At 39.4% G+C, this 17,983-nt stretch overlaps 1 protein-coding gene across 2 annotated transcripts in view; it reads right to left on the bottom strand.

The window, feature by feature from the left end:
• Nucleotides 1–17,983, bottom strand: part of LOC146571476 (TBC1 domain family member 2B) — a 63,127-nt gene that overhangs the window by 41,205 nt on the left and 3,939 nt on the right. For both annotated transcript variants that reach the window (XM_085280704.1, XM_085280703.1), the window contains exons 4-10: nt 14,610–14,802; nt 14,379–14,504; nt 13,050–13,173; nt 12,711–12,780; nt 8,979–9,093; nt 8,706–8,823; nt 962–1,074 (exon numbers count right to left, since the gene is read on the bottom strand). In XM_085280704.1, coding sequence (XP_085136830.1) covers nt 962–1,074; nt 8,706–8,823; nt 8,979–9,093; nt 12,711–12,780; nt 13,050–13,173; nt 14,379–14,504; nt 14,610–14,802 — 859 coding nt within the window. The remainder of the gene's footprint in view (nt 1–961; nt 1,075–8,705; nt 8,824–8,978; nt 9,094–12,710; nt 12,781–13,049; nt 13,174–14,378; nt 14,505–14,609; nt 14,803–17,983) is intronic.

Here is a 17,983-nt window from a genome sequence, read left to right as displayed (position 1 = left end):
AAAGAAACAGACTGTTGGATTCTGTCAGAGGCAGTAAATGAATCAGCTCATTTCCCCCCCCCTGTTGTCTTCAGGGCTAGACAGTCAGACAGGCTGGCAAATAAGGATGACTCATCCTGACTCTCTCTCACGCACGCACGCACGCACGCACGCACGCACGCACGCACGCACGCACGCACGCACGCACGCGCCCTTCTTTCTGCTTTCCCCACTACACTGACAAACAGCCCTGCAGCCACCAACATGTGACTCATCTCTTAGCCTTTCTGAGTCTGTCAGGATGCACCCCAAATACACACACACACACACACACACACTCTTAACAGTCTTTTGCGAAGATGAGACTCCAGTGGTGAGGGGTTTCCATGTCTTGTGGAGGTGATACCTGAACAACCTTCAAAAGAGATAAGCTCCTTTGTTATGTTCAGTTATACCAGGGACAGCTGAACTGACACACGCATGCACACATGAGAAGCCTTTTTTTTTTTTTTTAAATCAGTTTCTATAAGATGTCAACTGACACCCAGAGTCAGAGTGTGCCTTACCAGCATATATATTTACTTTAATTTGAACATTTCCATAAAAGCTAAATATTTTGATTTGTTTGTGGCAAGCAGCAAAACAACAGACATTCAAAAGCCCTTCAGTAGGAGACAAAAACCTAACAAGCAGTTTAACATTTATAAAGCGGTAAACTGTAGGAAAAAAGGGACTGAGGTGAACAAGGGGCAACTGTTTTCACCCTGTTGTAGCAGAGTTCTCACAAACAGGTTTGTGAATAAAGTGTGTGTGTGCGTGTGTGTGTGTGTAAGTAACAGGATCAGCATGTGTGCCACTAAAGGTTAAGTGATGAATGAGTTACAAGAATTTGAAAGGCTATTTGCGGAGTGCCCCAAAGTGTCCCTCTGCTTTGTAAGTTTCTGCCTAACAAAACATGTTCTGGTTGTGAGTGCATGAGTACCTGCTTTTGGTTCATTGTGGCTTTCATCCAGCTCCAGGCTGTTCATGCATTTAAGCTCCCAGTCTTGGACCTCTGTATTCCACAGGGCAGGAACCAACACAGTATACTGGGCCCTTTGATTAAGAGACAGTACAGGACACATTACTATGAAAATAAAGTGGACATATGATAATGCAACTTCTGATGTAGTATTCAATCTGCTTACAATTGCATCCAAAGTTATTCAAATGGATTCGATATGGTATGGTTTCTATAATTTAATTTGGGTTTATTGCTTCCAGCTTTTAAAAAAACCCCTGAAATTAACAGTAACTGAGAAGATGATTGATAGGTGAGAAAGAAAGTGTCAGGCTAGCCCCAGAGTTCACTGCAAATGGCATCTGTGTTAGAGGCAGATCATCTGTAACATACAGATTTGTAAAGTAAAAACTGGATCTTGGATAAAGAATAACTTATCTGTATGAATGATTTATGCTTCGGGGAATCAGCTTTAAGAACATCTAGCATAAATAAACCCGACTTCAATATGTACTTAACACAGAGTCCTAATACACATATTGATCTTCAGTTCACTCGAAAAGCAGACGAGAAATTTTAGTTAAAAACCATTTTTAACTGGAATTGGGATAGATCACAAGGTTCAGCCATGTCCCAGCATAGAATGACAGATGGCTGCACATAACAGCCAGAGCACTTTCCGGAAAATGAAAATTGAGTGAAATGAGTGGGAAGAAGATAGATGAATGAGGCAGAATTCTGATGGATCTGGGTTTTTGTCAGCTCATTAAAAGATCAAGCAAACGTTTCAGAGCCGGTGATGTGCTGCTGATGTATGATGAGCAGAAATCCTTCCTCACCAAACCAAACTGATGCCATAAACATACACGGCACACAAAAACGTTCCAGTTTATGAAGACCAGGCAAGAGATGCAGAACGGTTCTTTCAATTGTCACAAAACTTTACTTACAAAACTAAATAAACCATAATCCTCCGGAAGCTTGCACCACTAAAGAAACAAACAGAGCAGACCAGTATTGCTTTTACTGAAACTTTGCCCGCTCAAGTTCGTAAGTTAGATAAGAGTTCTTTAGTTGGACAAAGAATTACTATAGTGGTATAATTTGAAATGATCTGAAGTTGTATCCACATCCACTTTACTTACAAACTCTCAAAGCTAAAGATCATCGCTGAACTTCAGTGTTTAAGAGGAACACAGTGAAAGTGAAAGACATAAGACATGGCTTTGGAAATAACATGTGATCTACATCAAACTAACTTCAATGGTCTATTGTGAAGGTGTGGTTAAGAGGAGGTCACTGACCAGAGCACTTTCACCAACAGACGTTTTCAGCTCTATTACCACAGGGAGAGATTCGGGAAAGGAAAGAAAATTCATTACAGTACCTAATAACTCTTTACAATACAACGCATCGCAACGCATTATCAATATGGTAGAAATATACAATAAGGTTGTTTTTTTGTTGTTTTTAAAAAAAAAAAGGAATTAACGTACTTTTAAAGTAGTTCAAAGTATATACCAGATGGTGTTAGATCTTTTAAAGAAACCACCGAGACGTTTCTGTCAACTTTCTCTCATAGACTGAATTTCTCAAAGAGCAAACATGCTCGATACGACACAGCACAAGGCTGATCAATCCCAGACATTTTTTGTATCAGGTTTCTAAGAAAGTATTTTAAAAAGTTTGATTCACTAAGAGCAACTGAGCAACCCTCAGTGTGAATGCAGCAGAGACTTTTTTGTAAGCCACCCTTGTCACTGTGAAATAAACAAATGATGTGTCAACCCCTCCAGCTGAACTAGAGTGGCAGTGTGGATAAATGAATGAATGAAAGAACGCATAGGAGAGGAAAGGGGGTTGCAGAAAAGAAAATGAGAACACAGGGGAGGAGGGATAACCCACACTGTTTTATGGGAATTGACGAAGGAGGGGGTAAACAAAAAAGAAAGAGATCGTACTGGTGGCTAAGAATGCTGTGTATGGGAAGTGAGTGGGAGGGGGTGCAGAGGGGGAAGCACAGAGACAGGACTCTGCACAGGAGATATTGAAGACGGCACAATGAAAAGTAGCTACTGAAAGAAAGCGGTAAATGAGTCGGAGGGGTAGTGAAAGTTTCAAGGTGATTTGAAACAAAATTTAAAACAAAAACAAAGTAAATTCAAGCCAATTTTATTTGAAAATGAAGACTATAAACCTACAAATAAGTAACTTTTAACTTGAAGAGTTTTATATGTTTTACTGTGTCTCTACATGCTGTGCTCTCCAAATGCACCTAAAAGCAACATACTGAATAAGCACTGAATAGGTTTGCCAGCAGCCTCTGGAAAAAACTATTTAAAAGCAATGCAGTGCATCTGGCTGCTTTATCAGAGGTTCTATAGTGCAGCCTCCTGACTCCAGCTAAATATGAGGCTGACTCGACCTCAAGTCAAGATAACAACACTCATAAAAATAATTAACAAAATATGTCTGTAGTTTGTGGCAGTAACAGCTTAGGTAACAGCTTGTTAGTGGGCAGACATAAAAATCAATCCCCGCCCCGCAAAATAAAGAAAAAAACAAACCAAAAAAAAAAAAAAAAAGATTAGAGTGAAAACATTTCAGAGCTGGACAGTGCACAGCAGGCTTCTCTCTGGCTGACACACACCCACACAACAAAGAAATGACATAATGGAAACAACCAAGGTGGAGTGACAGATAATGTCTTTTTAAAGATAAGAACTCTTGTTTTGAAAGTTCAATTAAAACCTTTGAGGTTAAAAAGCCTGAAATGTTTATCAAACACACACGAGTAGACAAAGAATCTTTTCAGTTGCTCCACCCAGAACACGTGTTTTACTCAGCCACAGCAGGTAGTTAAACAGCAACCTCCTGGCTATTTTTTTTTCTAAATTCATGCAAAACGTTTTTTTGAAACGCGCGTTTGAAAAACTAATATGTGAATTTGTGTGTCATGCAGGCCTTTTACAACTCAGATGGAAAAGTGTGAATTTTAGGCAGCACTATTTTATTTCCCCTCATCAACACATATTACACCACACAAGGAAGTCTCTGTGCAATCTGCCTTGGTGTTCTGTGCAGTAGAGGGTGGCAGTGACTCCAAGCGGTAGGAATTGCGTGAGCTGGGTGTGTGGGGGTTGCACAAACTTGAACGCTACAGGACACGATTCCAGAGTTTTCATGACATGAAGCGCAATGGAGCTCATTTTAGTACTGCAAATAGTTCACATGGAGGATTACTTGTTTGCAAACACTTGCAAACGTCTTACCAAGTAGTACTGAAACTGAGAAAAAAAAACAAAAACAAAAGCAAATGCAAATCGAAAACCGGCCGTTGAAATAAGTCCGCACAGCTTTTAACTTGAAGGTGAACATTCTTCATTTCCAGTTTGGGTTGTACTTTAAGCAGCAGTGAAACTTAAAACGAGTAGGTGGTGAGTGTTTGCAAACAAGTTAGCGTCTTCCAGGCAAACAAAGGTGACCAATCAAAAGGAGGTTTTTGGTGTAGTGCATTCTGACCAATTTCACTTAGCTTAAAATCTAGTTATTGCTTTTTTAATTTATTTGCTGAAGTTGCCAATCTGCAAGTTCTTTATGCTGTTTTTAAGGTGCCAGCTTTATGCTGACAGACTGCTATAGCCTGTATACATTTAACAGGTCTTGTAAACAAAAGGTACATATATCTTTTTTTTTTTTAAAGAGCCATCATCACCATTATGTTGTTTTGTTTATACCAACAATATTAATGAGAATATTGATCATTATCGATAAAATCCTAGCGATGAGCATAATCATAACAAATACTGTGTTCAAGACACGTGGCAGCTAACAGCTAACAATAAGGGAGAATGTCATTAAACCCAGCCTCAGGGGGTCACAAGCTAATGTATTCCTAGTGCTGGTCGCAAGCCTAAAAATAGGGAGGGTTGTGTCAGGAAAAGCATCTGGTGGAAAATCTGTGCCAAATCAAAACATGTGTATCCAGCTGCTGTGCCAACCAATTGGAACTAAAGGGGCAGCCAAAAGTACATACTAGAGTTTAAAAAAAAATTCTAATCCATTTTAGGTTGATAAAGAAAATAGATTTTTATAATATCAAAGAAAAAGTACGCTAATGAATTCAACTGGAGCTCAGTAATACAATTTTAGGGTAGATAATTGAAAAACAATTTTCCATAAGCTGCTGACTAACTTACTATGCAAATCTTTTTAAAGAACAGAAAAATTAAGAAAAGTGAGAAAAACATCTATTAAACTCACATACCTGGATCACAGATGCAAATCAAATTAAAGAGTTAAGAGCTAAATTAGGACTTATAGGGAGTGCAGAATTATTAGGCAAGTTGTATTTTTGAGGAATAGTTTTATTATTGAACAACAACCATGTTCTCAATGAACCCAAAAAACTCATTAATATCAAAGCTGAATGTTTTTGGAAGTAGTTTTTAGTTTTAGCTATTTTAGGGGGATATCTGTGTGTGCAGGTGACTATTACTGTGCATAATTATTAGGCAACTTAACAAAAAACAAATATATACCCATTTCAATTATTTATTTTTACCAGTGAAACCAATATAACATCTCCACATTCACAAATATACATTTCTGACATTCAAAAACAAAACAAAAACAAATCAGCGACCAATATAGCCACCTTTCTTTGCAAGGACACTCAAAAGCCTGCCATCCATGGATTCTGTCAGTGTTTTGATCTGTTCACCATCAACATTGCGTGCAGCAGCAACCACAGCCTCCCAGACACTGTTCAGAGAGGTGTACTGTTTTCCCTCCTTGTAAATCTCACATTTGATGATGGACCACAGGTTCTCAATGGGGTTCAGATCAGGTGAACAAGGAGGCCATGTCATTAGTTTGTCTTCTTTTATACCCTTTCTTGCCAGCCACGCTGTGGAGTACTTGGACGCGTGTGATGGAGCATTGTCCTGCATGAAAATCATGTTTTTCTTGAGGGATGCAGACTTCTTCCTGTACCACTGCTTGAAGAAGGTGTCTTCCAGAAACTGGCAGTAGGACTGGGAGTTGAGCTTGACTCCATCCTCAACCCAAAAAGGCCCCACAAGCTCATCTTTGATGATACCAGCCCAAACCAGTACTCCACCTCCACCTTGCTGGCGTCTGAGTCGGACTGGAGCTCTCTGCCCTTTACCAATCCAGCCACGGGCCCATCCATCTGGCCCATCAAGACTCACTCTCATTTCATCAGTCCATAAAACCTTAGAAGAATCAGTCTTGAGATATTTCTTGGCCCAGTCTTGACGTTTCAGCTTGTGTGTCTTGTTCAGTGGTGGTCGTCTTTCAGCCTTTCTTACCTTGGCCATGTCTCTGAGTATTGCACACCTTGTGCTTTTGGGCACTCCAGTGATGTTGCAGCTCTGAAATATGGCCAAACTGGTGGCAAGTGGCATCTTGGCAGCTGCACGCTTGACTTTTCTCAGTTCATGGGCAGTTATTTGGCGCCTTGGTTTTTCCACACGCTTCTTGCGACCCTGTTGACTATTTTGAATGAAACGCTTGATTGTTCGATGATCACGCTTCAGAAGTTTTGCAATTTTGAGACTGCTGCATCCCTCTGCAAGATATCTCACTATTTTTGACTTTTCTGAGCCTGTCAAGTCCTTCTTTTTACCCATTTTGCCAAAGGAAAGGACGTTGCCTAATAATTATGCACACTTGATATAGGGTGTAGATGTCATTAGACCACACCCCTTCTCATTACAGCGATGCACATCACCTAATATGCTTAATTGGTAGTAGGCTTTCGAGCCTATACAGCTTGGAGTAAGACAACATGCATGAAGAGGATGATGAGGACAAAATATTCATTTGCCTAATAATTCTGCACTCCCTGTACATGCAGAACAGCTGTGAGTAATTCAAGAGTTTTAACAGCTTATACATATTGATGCATAAGAATGTGATATCTCATTTTAATCTGTAATCACCTGAGATTTTTAAAAATGTGAATGAAAAGAAAGAATAATGAGAAGTGGTTCTAAGAGTCCCTTGAAAAACAAATAGCAAAAGTTTAAATGAAAGAAAGAAAAATAATGTACCGGTATGAAATACAGAAGCTGCTCCTTGACTGGTGATATAGGCTGTGTTTGGAGTCATTATTATAGCCTATGTCTGAGATGACAGCTGACTGACAGCCAAGTGTAGACAGACAGTCACATGAGATGGATGAGCCTCTCAACCACTCATTAATCAGAATGGCCTATGTGGCTGCATGACAACACCCATTTATACCATTCACAGAGCAGAAGAGCTGAGAAGCTTAAAGAAAATTAAGGAGAGGTTGAAGGTCTCAGCCCCTCTCCTCCTTCATTTTTGTCCCTCTCTTCCCCCCCCCCCCCCCAAAAAAAAATTAATAAATAAATAGAAAAAATAAAAAAAATTGTACCATCTCTCCCAAGCCATTTCCCTCTCTGACCCCCCCATTCATCCCTTTTCCTTTCCCCACTTGCCCCCTTTCACTCTTTCTTCAGCAGTATCTTCCCACTGTAAGGAGATCCTGCCCTGGGAGACAGCCGGACCACTTAGTGTTGACTTCTGACCAAGCTTCTGCAATGATGCCAAGCAGGCAACAAGGACTTCTCAATGTGACGTGATGGCAGGCTGCCCACTGAACGCCAGGGCTAGAACAAAACGGGCCTGTCAGTGCTGCCCTTGATGCATGCTTTTACAAACTGCAGAAGAGGTTCACAGATGGATCGAAATGTTCTGTTTCTTTCCTTGTAACATAAAAGAAAACACAACTGATTGCTTTTTTAAGCGGAATGTAAGTTAGCTATAAATGTTACAAGTACAGCATGATTAAACAGTTATTAAGCTGTTACACTCAATAGTCCTGCATATTTGGTCCTTTCTAATCTACTTTGCAAGTCACTCGTGCGTATCTAGTACATATGCTCCATCTCTGGCTCATGATAAAGTGCTTTATCACTACCTGTGACACAGTTACACTTATAGAAACTACTTGGCTGCGTTGCCTCCATTTGTCCAGGGTCTACTTTACAGATCTTTGTCCAAGGTAAACAACCTTGGGTCCACACAGTGTCACCTGTCTACAATGAGAAGCACACAGGAGGGTAGAATTCAAGTAGCTGAAGGGAGCTTATCTATTAAAACAAATATGATAAACTGAATTTTAATATTCACTGTGCAGCTGCACGTCTCTCACAGACAGACTGTATACACAAACCCAGTGACCCTGCTGAGTTTCCATAACTACAGCTCCATGTCAACAAAACATGTCCGTCGGCATGTGACGTTTATATTCAGCATAGTGAGAGAGAGACAGAGGGCTTCAACCAAAAGCACCATGGGCTGCCATTGAAGAAACTAATTTAGCAGAAAGGATGTTTAATCCAGACATGGACGAAAACAACCTCGCCAAAACACTAACACTCTATTTTTCCTGGAATGCTTGATGTCAAACATGTCCAGTCTGATGAGCTGATTGATATTCATGAGCTGCCTGGAGTTTTATTTAGTGCCTAAAAACTGAGCCCTTGGCTCTGAGAAATGTGCAGCACATTGTACCCATGCAGCTCAAGCATGAGGGTGGTCTGGGAAAATATTAATGCATGAAAGTTAAAGACATGTGACAATGATAGATGTCAGAAATAGAAGGATAACTGTGCACTAATGCTACAACAGCAGAGCATTCAGAAAGCTCAAGCTCAAGTCTCATTTTACTTACACATCAACAGGTACTCTTAACAGCAGGGGTAATATTGCTCCTTCATCCTTCAGGTCCATTAGTCGGGGCTCCAAGAGCTCAACAATGGTCAGAGCGGTACGGAAGACAGCTGACAAGCCTGTGGGAAGAAGTTAGAGCAGTAGTTTAACATTTTAGCAGTTTTTGCTTTTGTGCCCAGAATTAGATTAGAAGATCACTTTTACTGTCATCTTTACTGAAATCTGCAGGCCAGCAGCCAGTTACCCAAGTGAAGTTCTGTGACTGTGCACCCACCGTGTAGAATGATGAGATCCCAGACAGCCAGAACAGAGTCCCAGCAGGGCAGGGAAGTGAAAAGGGTCAGGAACCACGGCATCACAAAGTGGACTGACAAGATTCCCACTGACTCCTGAAGGGAGGATGGAAAAAAAAAAAAAAAAAAAAAAAAATCAGGAAGGACTGATTTGGCATGACCCTTTAGTACTGATTGCCAATTTCCTTACTGAAAAATCCTTCCACTACATAAAATGATAACAGTCATACAAGGAAATTTCCCCTTGTGGGACTAATAAAGGTATATCAAATCAAACTACGCAACCTTGCAAAGGCTTTTTTGGTGTTTTCCTGTAACCATATACTTTAAGAAAGAACACACACTCTGGTTATTTTATGACAGTGTGGCATTCAAGATGCCTCCTGGCTGTGTGTGCTCAGGTCTGGTGTGTGCAGCACAAGTACAAAAATCTGTTTACAGCTGGTTTGCCTCGACTCTGATGAACAGCTCTACTACAAAGGAAATGCTGACCCCTGATCTCTAATAGGCTTCTTCTGTTTGGAGAGGAAAAAACTGCCTACAATAAACCCCTGGTGTGTGTGTGTGTTTTGCCTTCAGAGACAATTAATCAGCACAAATGGTATCAGTGAATAAATTTATGGTGGTTCTCAAACTGAGACTGGCCACACTAATGGAACAGAGTCACTGCAGGTGGAGTGTGGATGACACAGGAAAATACAGAGCGAGACTAATTTGAATAAGTATACTTTTGTAGGGAAAACAAGACCTTGTTGATGTTATTTGTTGTTCATTAGTCATCTAAATAATGAATTCTTTTTTTTTTTTTTTTTTAAATTGGTAAACTCATGTATATTGATTTAAAAAAAAAAAAAAAAAAAAAAAAAAAGCCCCCCCCAAAGCCCACAGCGGCCGGCATAGGCCATGGTTTACAGCAACAACAAGAGAACAAGAGCTGTGCATAAGCCTCAGATGACGACTTAAAACCCGAGCTACTTCAACAACCTCCAACAAAGCACTGCAGTCTGCAAAATACAACCAGGCCACGAAGGCATGCTGCACAGAAAGAGCAAGTGACTAACGGAAATTGACGCAGCTACACGGTAGAAAAGCAGAGCATTAAGCAACTAGTTAACAAGCACAACCTAAGATAAAGCATCCTTGGCAGGCAATATCTGTAAGGTTCATTATACAAGACAATTGAGTGCAGGCTACTGAAGACTTATGAGGTTAAGTGACTTTAATTTAACAATGAATAAAGTATTAAACAGTTGTGATATACTTTTACTTAACATTTCTGGGGTAAGCGCTACTACTTTTGCGCTTACATTTGACTTGCACATACAGAGTTTATATGGTTGGAAAAGAAAGATCTAAAACACCCTTCACTTTGTTTGCACTAATAAAAATGCTGCTGCCTTCAAGCTGCAATCACAGATAAAGCAGTATTCTGTAGTTGGTTTGCTATATTCTCATGAATATCATTATTGCAAATCTGAGCCTAGATACAGACATTTTAAAAATGTCTAGTGTAGTATGTGGTACACAGAATAAACTGACATCTGTAAAGAAAAGCTCAAATGAAAAAAAAAAAGTACAATCTGTGGTTCACTAAATGAAACAAGTGTTACTTGTTCAGTAACAGTAGGCTTGGTGGCAGAAATCTGCACAGCTGTAGGTCTTTGCCCCGCCTAAAGTCACTCATTTTACAACTTTGACAAGCAACGAACCAACAGACTGAATGGGAAAGGAGGCCCAACTGATGATGGAGACATTACAGGGCCTCAGCTTGCAGATGAATCATTCATCACATAGCTGTATCTGGTCTCAAACACAAATGTGTGTATATACACATACACACATTAAAATCTTTCGGTTATTGTGGTTTTAGCAATGCCATTTAGATTCCCCAAATAATGCCAGCAGAAACAAAGGCACCCAAATAAGCACCAAGTTTTCAGTGTTTGCTTATATCAGGGTTCATACGCATTTTTCCTGTCAGGTCCTGTTATGCAAACACTTAAATTTGTCTGTTGTCTCAGTGGCTGATAGTGCCCCACAGGCCTCAATGTGAACTAGAAGCCATTTATAATTTTTAAGTTGTTTAATGTGTAGGTGCTCACAATAAACAGATTTTGAGTGAAAGCCAGGGAACTTCAATAGCAAAGAAAAGTGGCTATTCCCATTGCCCATATTGATCAGTCCCTCTTATTACCATTATTTGCTTATGCCATAAGTTGGCTAGTTAAATATCGGACTAACGTTTAAAGCTTTCACTTGAGTGAAGTAGCTCACATTACTGCTACTGCTAAGTAATGTTAGCTTACAGCATATTCCATATATCACCATGCCTTAACTAACTACTATAATAGCGCTGCCATACTGCATCACACTCAGTGCATTTCAATCATTTCTCCAGCAAGTTTGATAGCTAGCAAAATAATAATAATAATAGTTTTAAAAATTAGCATGTGTTATGTATGTATACTTGAAAATCATCTCATCTGTCATGTGACTCAAGAGTACAAATTCCACCAGTGTCGTTTTCTATCAAACGCTCATTAAAACAGCAAGTTTGTGCACTCATCCCAGACTGTCCGGGGGGAGGGGCCAGGTGGCGCATTGAAACAGACTGACGATGCAGAGGTGCAAGGCGGCCCAGGCGGAGGAATTTTGCTTTACACTTTGCGACTCATTTAATTTCTCTATCTGATAAGAAAACTGCTTGGTCAGATAGTTATTTGTGGTGAATGAAATATGGTTTCAAGCACGTTTAAGCACCACATCTGAAATTCAAGCACTTTTCAAACCTTGAAAAGACAATATTAAAATTTAAGCATTTTCAAGGATTTCAAGCACCCTGTTATATTCTCAACTCTAGCTGCTAGTTGTAAAAACAAACATTTTACTGTGAAATGGAATATTCATCTGATGGCAAAAAGCACCATGTGTCTGCTGCACAGAATACAAAGTGTTGCATTAATATAATTCACTTACATGATCACTCTACTTAGTGACAAAGTCAGAACAGCTGTGTATCTCTTCCTGATTCTTATAGATGACAATGTTTTGGTCCACTGTAATTAGGGAGCATAATTGAATGGACATTACATGGGCAACTAAATTCAAATGTCCTGACTTCTAACATTTTACTAGTTCTGCTTTGTTTGTAAAAATCCGAATTTGGTTCTAACAACTCTTTCAGCATGTTTTTGCATGTGTAAAAACCCATTAACAATAACTGTATACAGACAGTTAAAGCTTGTGTCTAATACACATTTTAAAAATACAAAATTCTCTAATTTTCAGGCACAGCATGGGGCCAATTTAGGGCTCGAATAATTCATAAACAATCCTGTAGTAATGTTAGCAAAAAGTTCACAACAAAACTCTGCTCTAAGCAGGGTGTTTAATGTTTCATGTTACATTCTGTAATTTTATTCATGTTGTTTCTTTACCTTGAGATGTGTAAGGATGTTCATGCAGAGACAAATCTACCTATATAACAGTTGCATGTCTCTTTGTATTGGTGTGCCCTCTTGTGGGCACAACAGGACACTAAATTGTCCCCCCCTTTAAAATAATGTGACTTTTGGGCATCCCTAAACTGAAACAAATTACTTCCAGGATTTTTGTAACTCAGATAGCAATTTAACAAAAATTAAAGTTTATCATCCAACTTTCATTGTTTGCAGAAACCCAAATAGTGAAACGCGGAAAGTAAAACGACTCACCATGTGCTTGGAGAGCTCAGGCTTCCTGTGTTTTAAGAACTGGTCAAACACCTTTACCTGGTGCTGCACCCTAATCAACAAGAAGAGAAAAAGCCAGACAGTTTAGCAGATCACAGACACAGAGACACACAGGGACACACAGGGGCACCAAAAAAAACAAACCCCAACAACAAAAGGTTTGTAATGATCGTTTCATGATAACCCAACTATCAGATAAAACTGAATTTTTCTTTTCTTATCCTTAATTTACATCAGTTATATCTACACATAAACCACCCTCTGGTTGTATTTTCTTTGTATTTGTATAAAGGCCAACAATAAGAACTGAAGTTTTCTTACTTGGTGAGACTAAGGTCAAACATTTCACCCAGATATTTGGGTTTATCCAACAAAGCCACCAGAGCCCAAAAGGCCTCCTCCTCCCCCAACTCCATCAGCAGCACTGCTGCTATGTAGGACATCCCTGTAAAATGCACACACATTTTTTCCTGGATGAAGCACAGGGTAAAAGGTAGCATTAATATGGTTTGTCAAGAAAAATATACACGTGTTTATAGGGGTGCTCAAGATCCAGCTAATCACGGGTGTGTGTCACCACATTCTGCACAGGCAAAGAAAGAATGTTGCTGCTTATGATCTCTACACTGTGCTAAATCATCAGACATCATGTAAATAATGTTATACATAGCATATAACTGAAAAATTTCAGACACATGCTGTGTCTATCCTCAGGTTTGACTTGCTTTGACTGGATGATTAGTCTGACATCAGTTAATTGTTTTCTTGCTGCACAATGACATTGTCAAGCGCACCAACACCGACAATGAAACTGGCCATAAATAAATTTTTCTCCCACCCATAAATTTTAAAAGACATTCAAAATAGGACTTCTAGAATATATAATGTCATGCAGAAGATCACTAGAAACCATTGTTCATAAAGGGCCATCAAACAACATTGTTTTCTAATAAACATTTCCCAAACAAGATACAAAATGTAATTATGAGTATTGTCTATTTGGTGCAGATAACTGGGATCAGCTTTCGGTTATATAAGATTTACAAAATAACAAATGTTCTCTACAGTTTTACACTAAGCAGTATTCTTACAGAGACAAAATTAAAATGCCATTCTAACCATGATGTTATATATTTAAGAAGAAAATTGGGAAGACAGAGAAAAGGTGATGGTGATGTTTCAGAAATCCAAAACAAAAAAGCAGGTATAAAAGCTTATGTAGTTATTTCTGCAGATCTTTAGGTTTTAAGACTAAATTATTCTAAAGTGCATCATGACAGAAATGTGCAATTAATACAGGAAAAGATATTATTACCGAGCTATTTTTAAAAACAACTTGACCAGCGTCAACTCTGCTCTGTATTAAAAGGTCATCTACCTCCATCAAGTGGTCACATGATGTACTGCAGGTATCTATAGAATAACTGAAGCAGCTTTCAAAAAAAGTGTGCTGACTGATGAGGGAGCACAGTGTTAGGTTTAAATCTCCCACAATATGTAGCATAAGACCAATAAAATGTTTCTAATTTATTGATATTATTTGCTGTGTAGCACAGGCAGACAAAAGGAAAGGGTACCACTATAGTATATCCAGTTAAAATGCAGGGAAGTGAAAACATGCACAAACAGTTCAGTCATTCGTCCCATTACCTTGGGTGTATCCAACCTTTGGGTTGTATTTGGCGCAGGCGATTAGGACCCTGAAGAGTTTCGCTTGACCCTCGATGGCCTCGGGACTTTCTCCCATCAAGGACCGATGAGTAGGGAAGGAACGCTCTGTTGGCATGGACCATTTCAAATGAAGTGCATTACTTTTATTTGTTTCAGCTACACATGGTGCAACATACAGAAACACTATGTAAAGTGAGTGTCTGAACTCACGAAGGTCCAGGGCGATTTGTCTGAAGAGTGTGATGTCATCGACTGAGTAGCGGGGCTTTGAAGGGCTGGTGGACTGTTGACGGTTTAAGCCCAGGTTGTTCTGAGTGTCGCTCAGTGTAGTGATTGCAGACAAGATGCCGTATTCACTGACTCCCAGGTCGACCAAAGGTCCTCGCACCTCAGACAAACATGTCTGTTGAAAAGAATACAACATATACTCTGGCTAGAAATCCATCAATAACATTAATGGTTGAAGGAGAAAGACACTAAATGCATGCAGAGTAACATGGATGAATAAAACTTCAATGAAACTGTGGCATTTGAACGCATTGAGGCTCTACAGAGCAGCTGGGTTAGGGTATTAAAAAACAGGGTGTTAGGTAAAGAGCGTATTGGCTCAAACATTTTAAAAAAGTTCAGTTGTTATCTTATGTATATTGTTAATCCATGAAATTGCATTTCAGTGGATACAGCAGGGTCTTTATGTTCTTCTTTATTGACTTTAATAAATGAAATTCACATCTAACTACTGAATTTGCACTAAGCAACCTTCCGGTTATATAGGAATATAATCAGAATAAAACCAGCTGGCAGCCAGTTGACTCGAGTCATTCAGACTGATGGCAACATGCTGGCAATCTGTCTGAATATATAAATTAAAGAGCAATTATTTGCAAACCTTTGACAATCTCTCTAATTCTAATTTGCAATTCTAAATTGGCCAAATGTTGTCTGTTGCTGTGTGGTAACCATGCAACAGACTGGCTACCTGTCAAGTGTGCACCCCGACTCTCAGCATACGACAGCTGGGGTAGGCTCCAGCAACCCTGAACTGGATAAGCCGAAGAAAATGGATCAATGAAAGTTACAAAAAAATTCCCCCCAAAAATGACTAGGCAGTAGACTTGTAGTCAAGACCGCCTAAACCAAGACAACACCAAGACCAGAGAGTATCAAGACCAAGACCAAGACAAAGTCGAGATGAGACCAAGACTGAGACCGAGACAAAAAAAGTCTTTAAACTGCAGCCAGATGCTGCTTCGTTTACGGGTGTCAGGCATATTTATGTGTTTTTGCGATACACTCGCACAGCCCTCCTCACTGCTGTCTAATGTCTCACTCACTCACTGAGGGGACAGACACATGCTCCACTTGACTGTCGCGTCTCTCACCCTCTCTGTTTTTCACATGATGATATTATCCTATATCCTCGCATGTGATTGGCCACATTATGGAGGGCTTGGAGCATAGCGGAGCCACTGTGTGAGAGCTGAGCAGCGAAAGGAAATTAAGTGAGGAGCCGGCTCTCGCTCAAGGGGAGTCGACTCTTCTGATTCACTACAAAGCACTCTAAGCACGGCTCTTAGAGCTGGTGCTTTTGCGCATGACACATTATAAAACATTACGTTGTGTGTCATGGATACTGTTGACTGCAAATCTCCCGACCACTATGTTGAACTGAGACAGCAAGACCAAGACAAGACCGAGGGATCCGAGACCAAGACAACACCAAGACCATGTAAAATGGTCTCGAGACATCCAACTCTACTTGGCAGCCACAGATTTATTTATTTTTGTGTAGATGCAAGGACCTTGCTGACCTATTTTACTTGTTTGACTGAGCTTTTAGCACTCTCTGACATAGAAGGTAGGTATGTCAAACTAAGTATGTTCAGTGTTGGATGCTTTCCCCCCCCCCCCCCTCGTTGAATCAATTTAATGCAAGTTTGTGTAACTAATACTATTTCAGGATGGTGGTGCAAGAGATAAGCCCTCTTGTTTGTATTATTCTCAGAGTACTTTAAATTATTTAATAAAACACTGATATTTGGTGTATCTGTATCGATACAATATCACCATGCAAAATATTGCAAAACTATGTTTTACAGACTTTTTTCAAACACCATTAGTGAATCGACCAGAGAGGTAATTAACAAATACATTTTTCTTATTTGGTATTATGTTGCAAGTAAAAAAGGGAGAAGGGGAGAGATATTTTCTCTCTCCCCCCCCCCTTCTCAGTTATTTTTGGTTAATTAAGTGAGATTCAGCAACTACAGGCTGCAGGTCTCTAGGCCTGTGCTTAGCTAACATTATCGTTAGCCAAGTTATTGTATGATGCAGTCCTACTGCTTAGTGTTACAGGAAATAACACAGCTACTAATGTTGGCTAGTTAACATTACTTAATTGCCAAATTGGGTTTGATTCAGCAGATGTAGAACTTATCCCCTTCTTTGCAACTTCATCTCACGAGCTGTTCACACATTTTTGTTTCACTTGAATTCATACAGTGAAGTTGCAAAATTATTCTTTTTTGTGCGCTTCCAGGCTGCCACTGTTTCACATAAAATGTTTTTCAAACAGTAACTACTGTGTGGAAAACTTGGAGCTGCTCCCGCAGTGACACACTGCAGTATCAGTACAATCTGAATCTGACATATCATTGGAAAAGCACATGGGTTTCAAACCTGTGACACTGCACGTAATGTGAAGGTACACAAGAATTTCTCATTCATGTCCAGTTGGGCAGAAACATTTCTCATCCATTTTCCAAGGTTGCAGAAATGTCAAAAATGACTAAAAACGAAATAAGTGCCCAGATCTCATGGGAGTATTTGTAATTTATTTTCAAATAAAAAGTATAAACCATCCTAATATTTAGTCAACACATCTAAAATCTGAAATGAGGGGATTTTTGTTGTTGTTTTTGTTGTTTTCTTTGGCAAATTGCCAGCATTTTTTTCCCAAGGAAGACTAATCAATGGCTCAATGACACAACTAAAGTTAAATGGTAGCCAAATTCTTTTAAAATTCCTGGTCAAAACGGATAGATTGAAAAAATATATGGAATCGCCACTCTTGGAGGATGTTTATTCAACTTTTTTACTTTGCAGCAAATAAAGAAATCAAAAATATGTCTCAAATCTATTTCTGTTTAAGAGCTGAACATTCTGGCTTCACGAAACAAACCTAAACCATATTAAATTCACTTATTTTAATTAATAGCATGTTTTGTCCTTCTCTACATCAAGTAGATGAAAAAGAAAATTATGGAATCACATTGCAAATAATACTTGCAGAAACCTAAATATGTAAACTAGTCTGTAGTTTGCATGTGATTTAAAGGAAGTTCATCAAGAGAGCTCTCAGCTGAAAAAGCAAAGAGCTATAAAACTGAAACTGAAACGAAAACCAGCACTCACATGCACACAGAAGAAAATAAGCTTACAGTGAGCTAAAGAGAAACAATCCTGGGCTGCAGTTGAAAGCGATGCTCACTGATGAATCATCAATCTATATTGGCCAAGAGATGATGCTCATACTTTTGTCTGGTACTTTTGCACCGATTGTGAGAAGGAAAAAAGGGACTTTC

The sequence above is a fragment of the Mchenga conophoros genome, linkage group LG7 (assembly GCF_057382185.1).
Source record: "Mchenga conophoros isolate Kocher_MC1m ecotype Shallow Benthic linkage group LG7, M_conophoros_male_GT1.1, whole genome shotgun sequence".
NCBI lineage: Eukaryota > Metazoa > Chordata > Actinopteri > Cichliformes > Cichlidae > Mchenga > Mchenga conophoros.
This window is presented reverse-complemented; position numbering and strand designations above follow the sequence as displayed.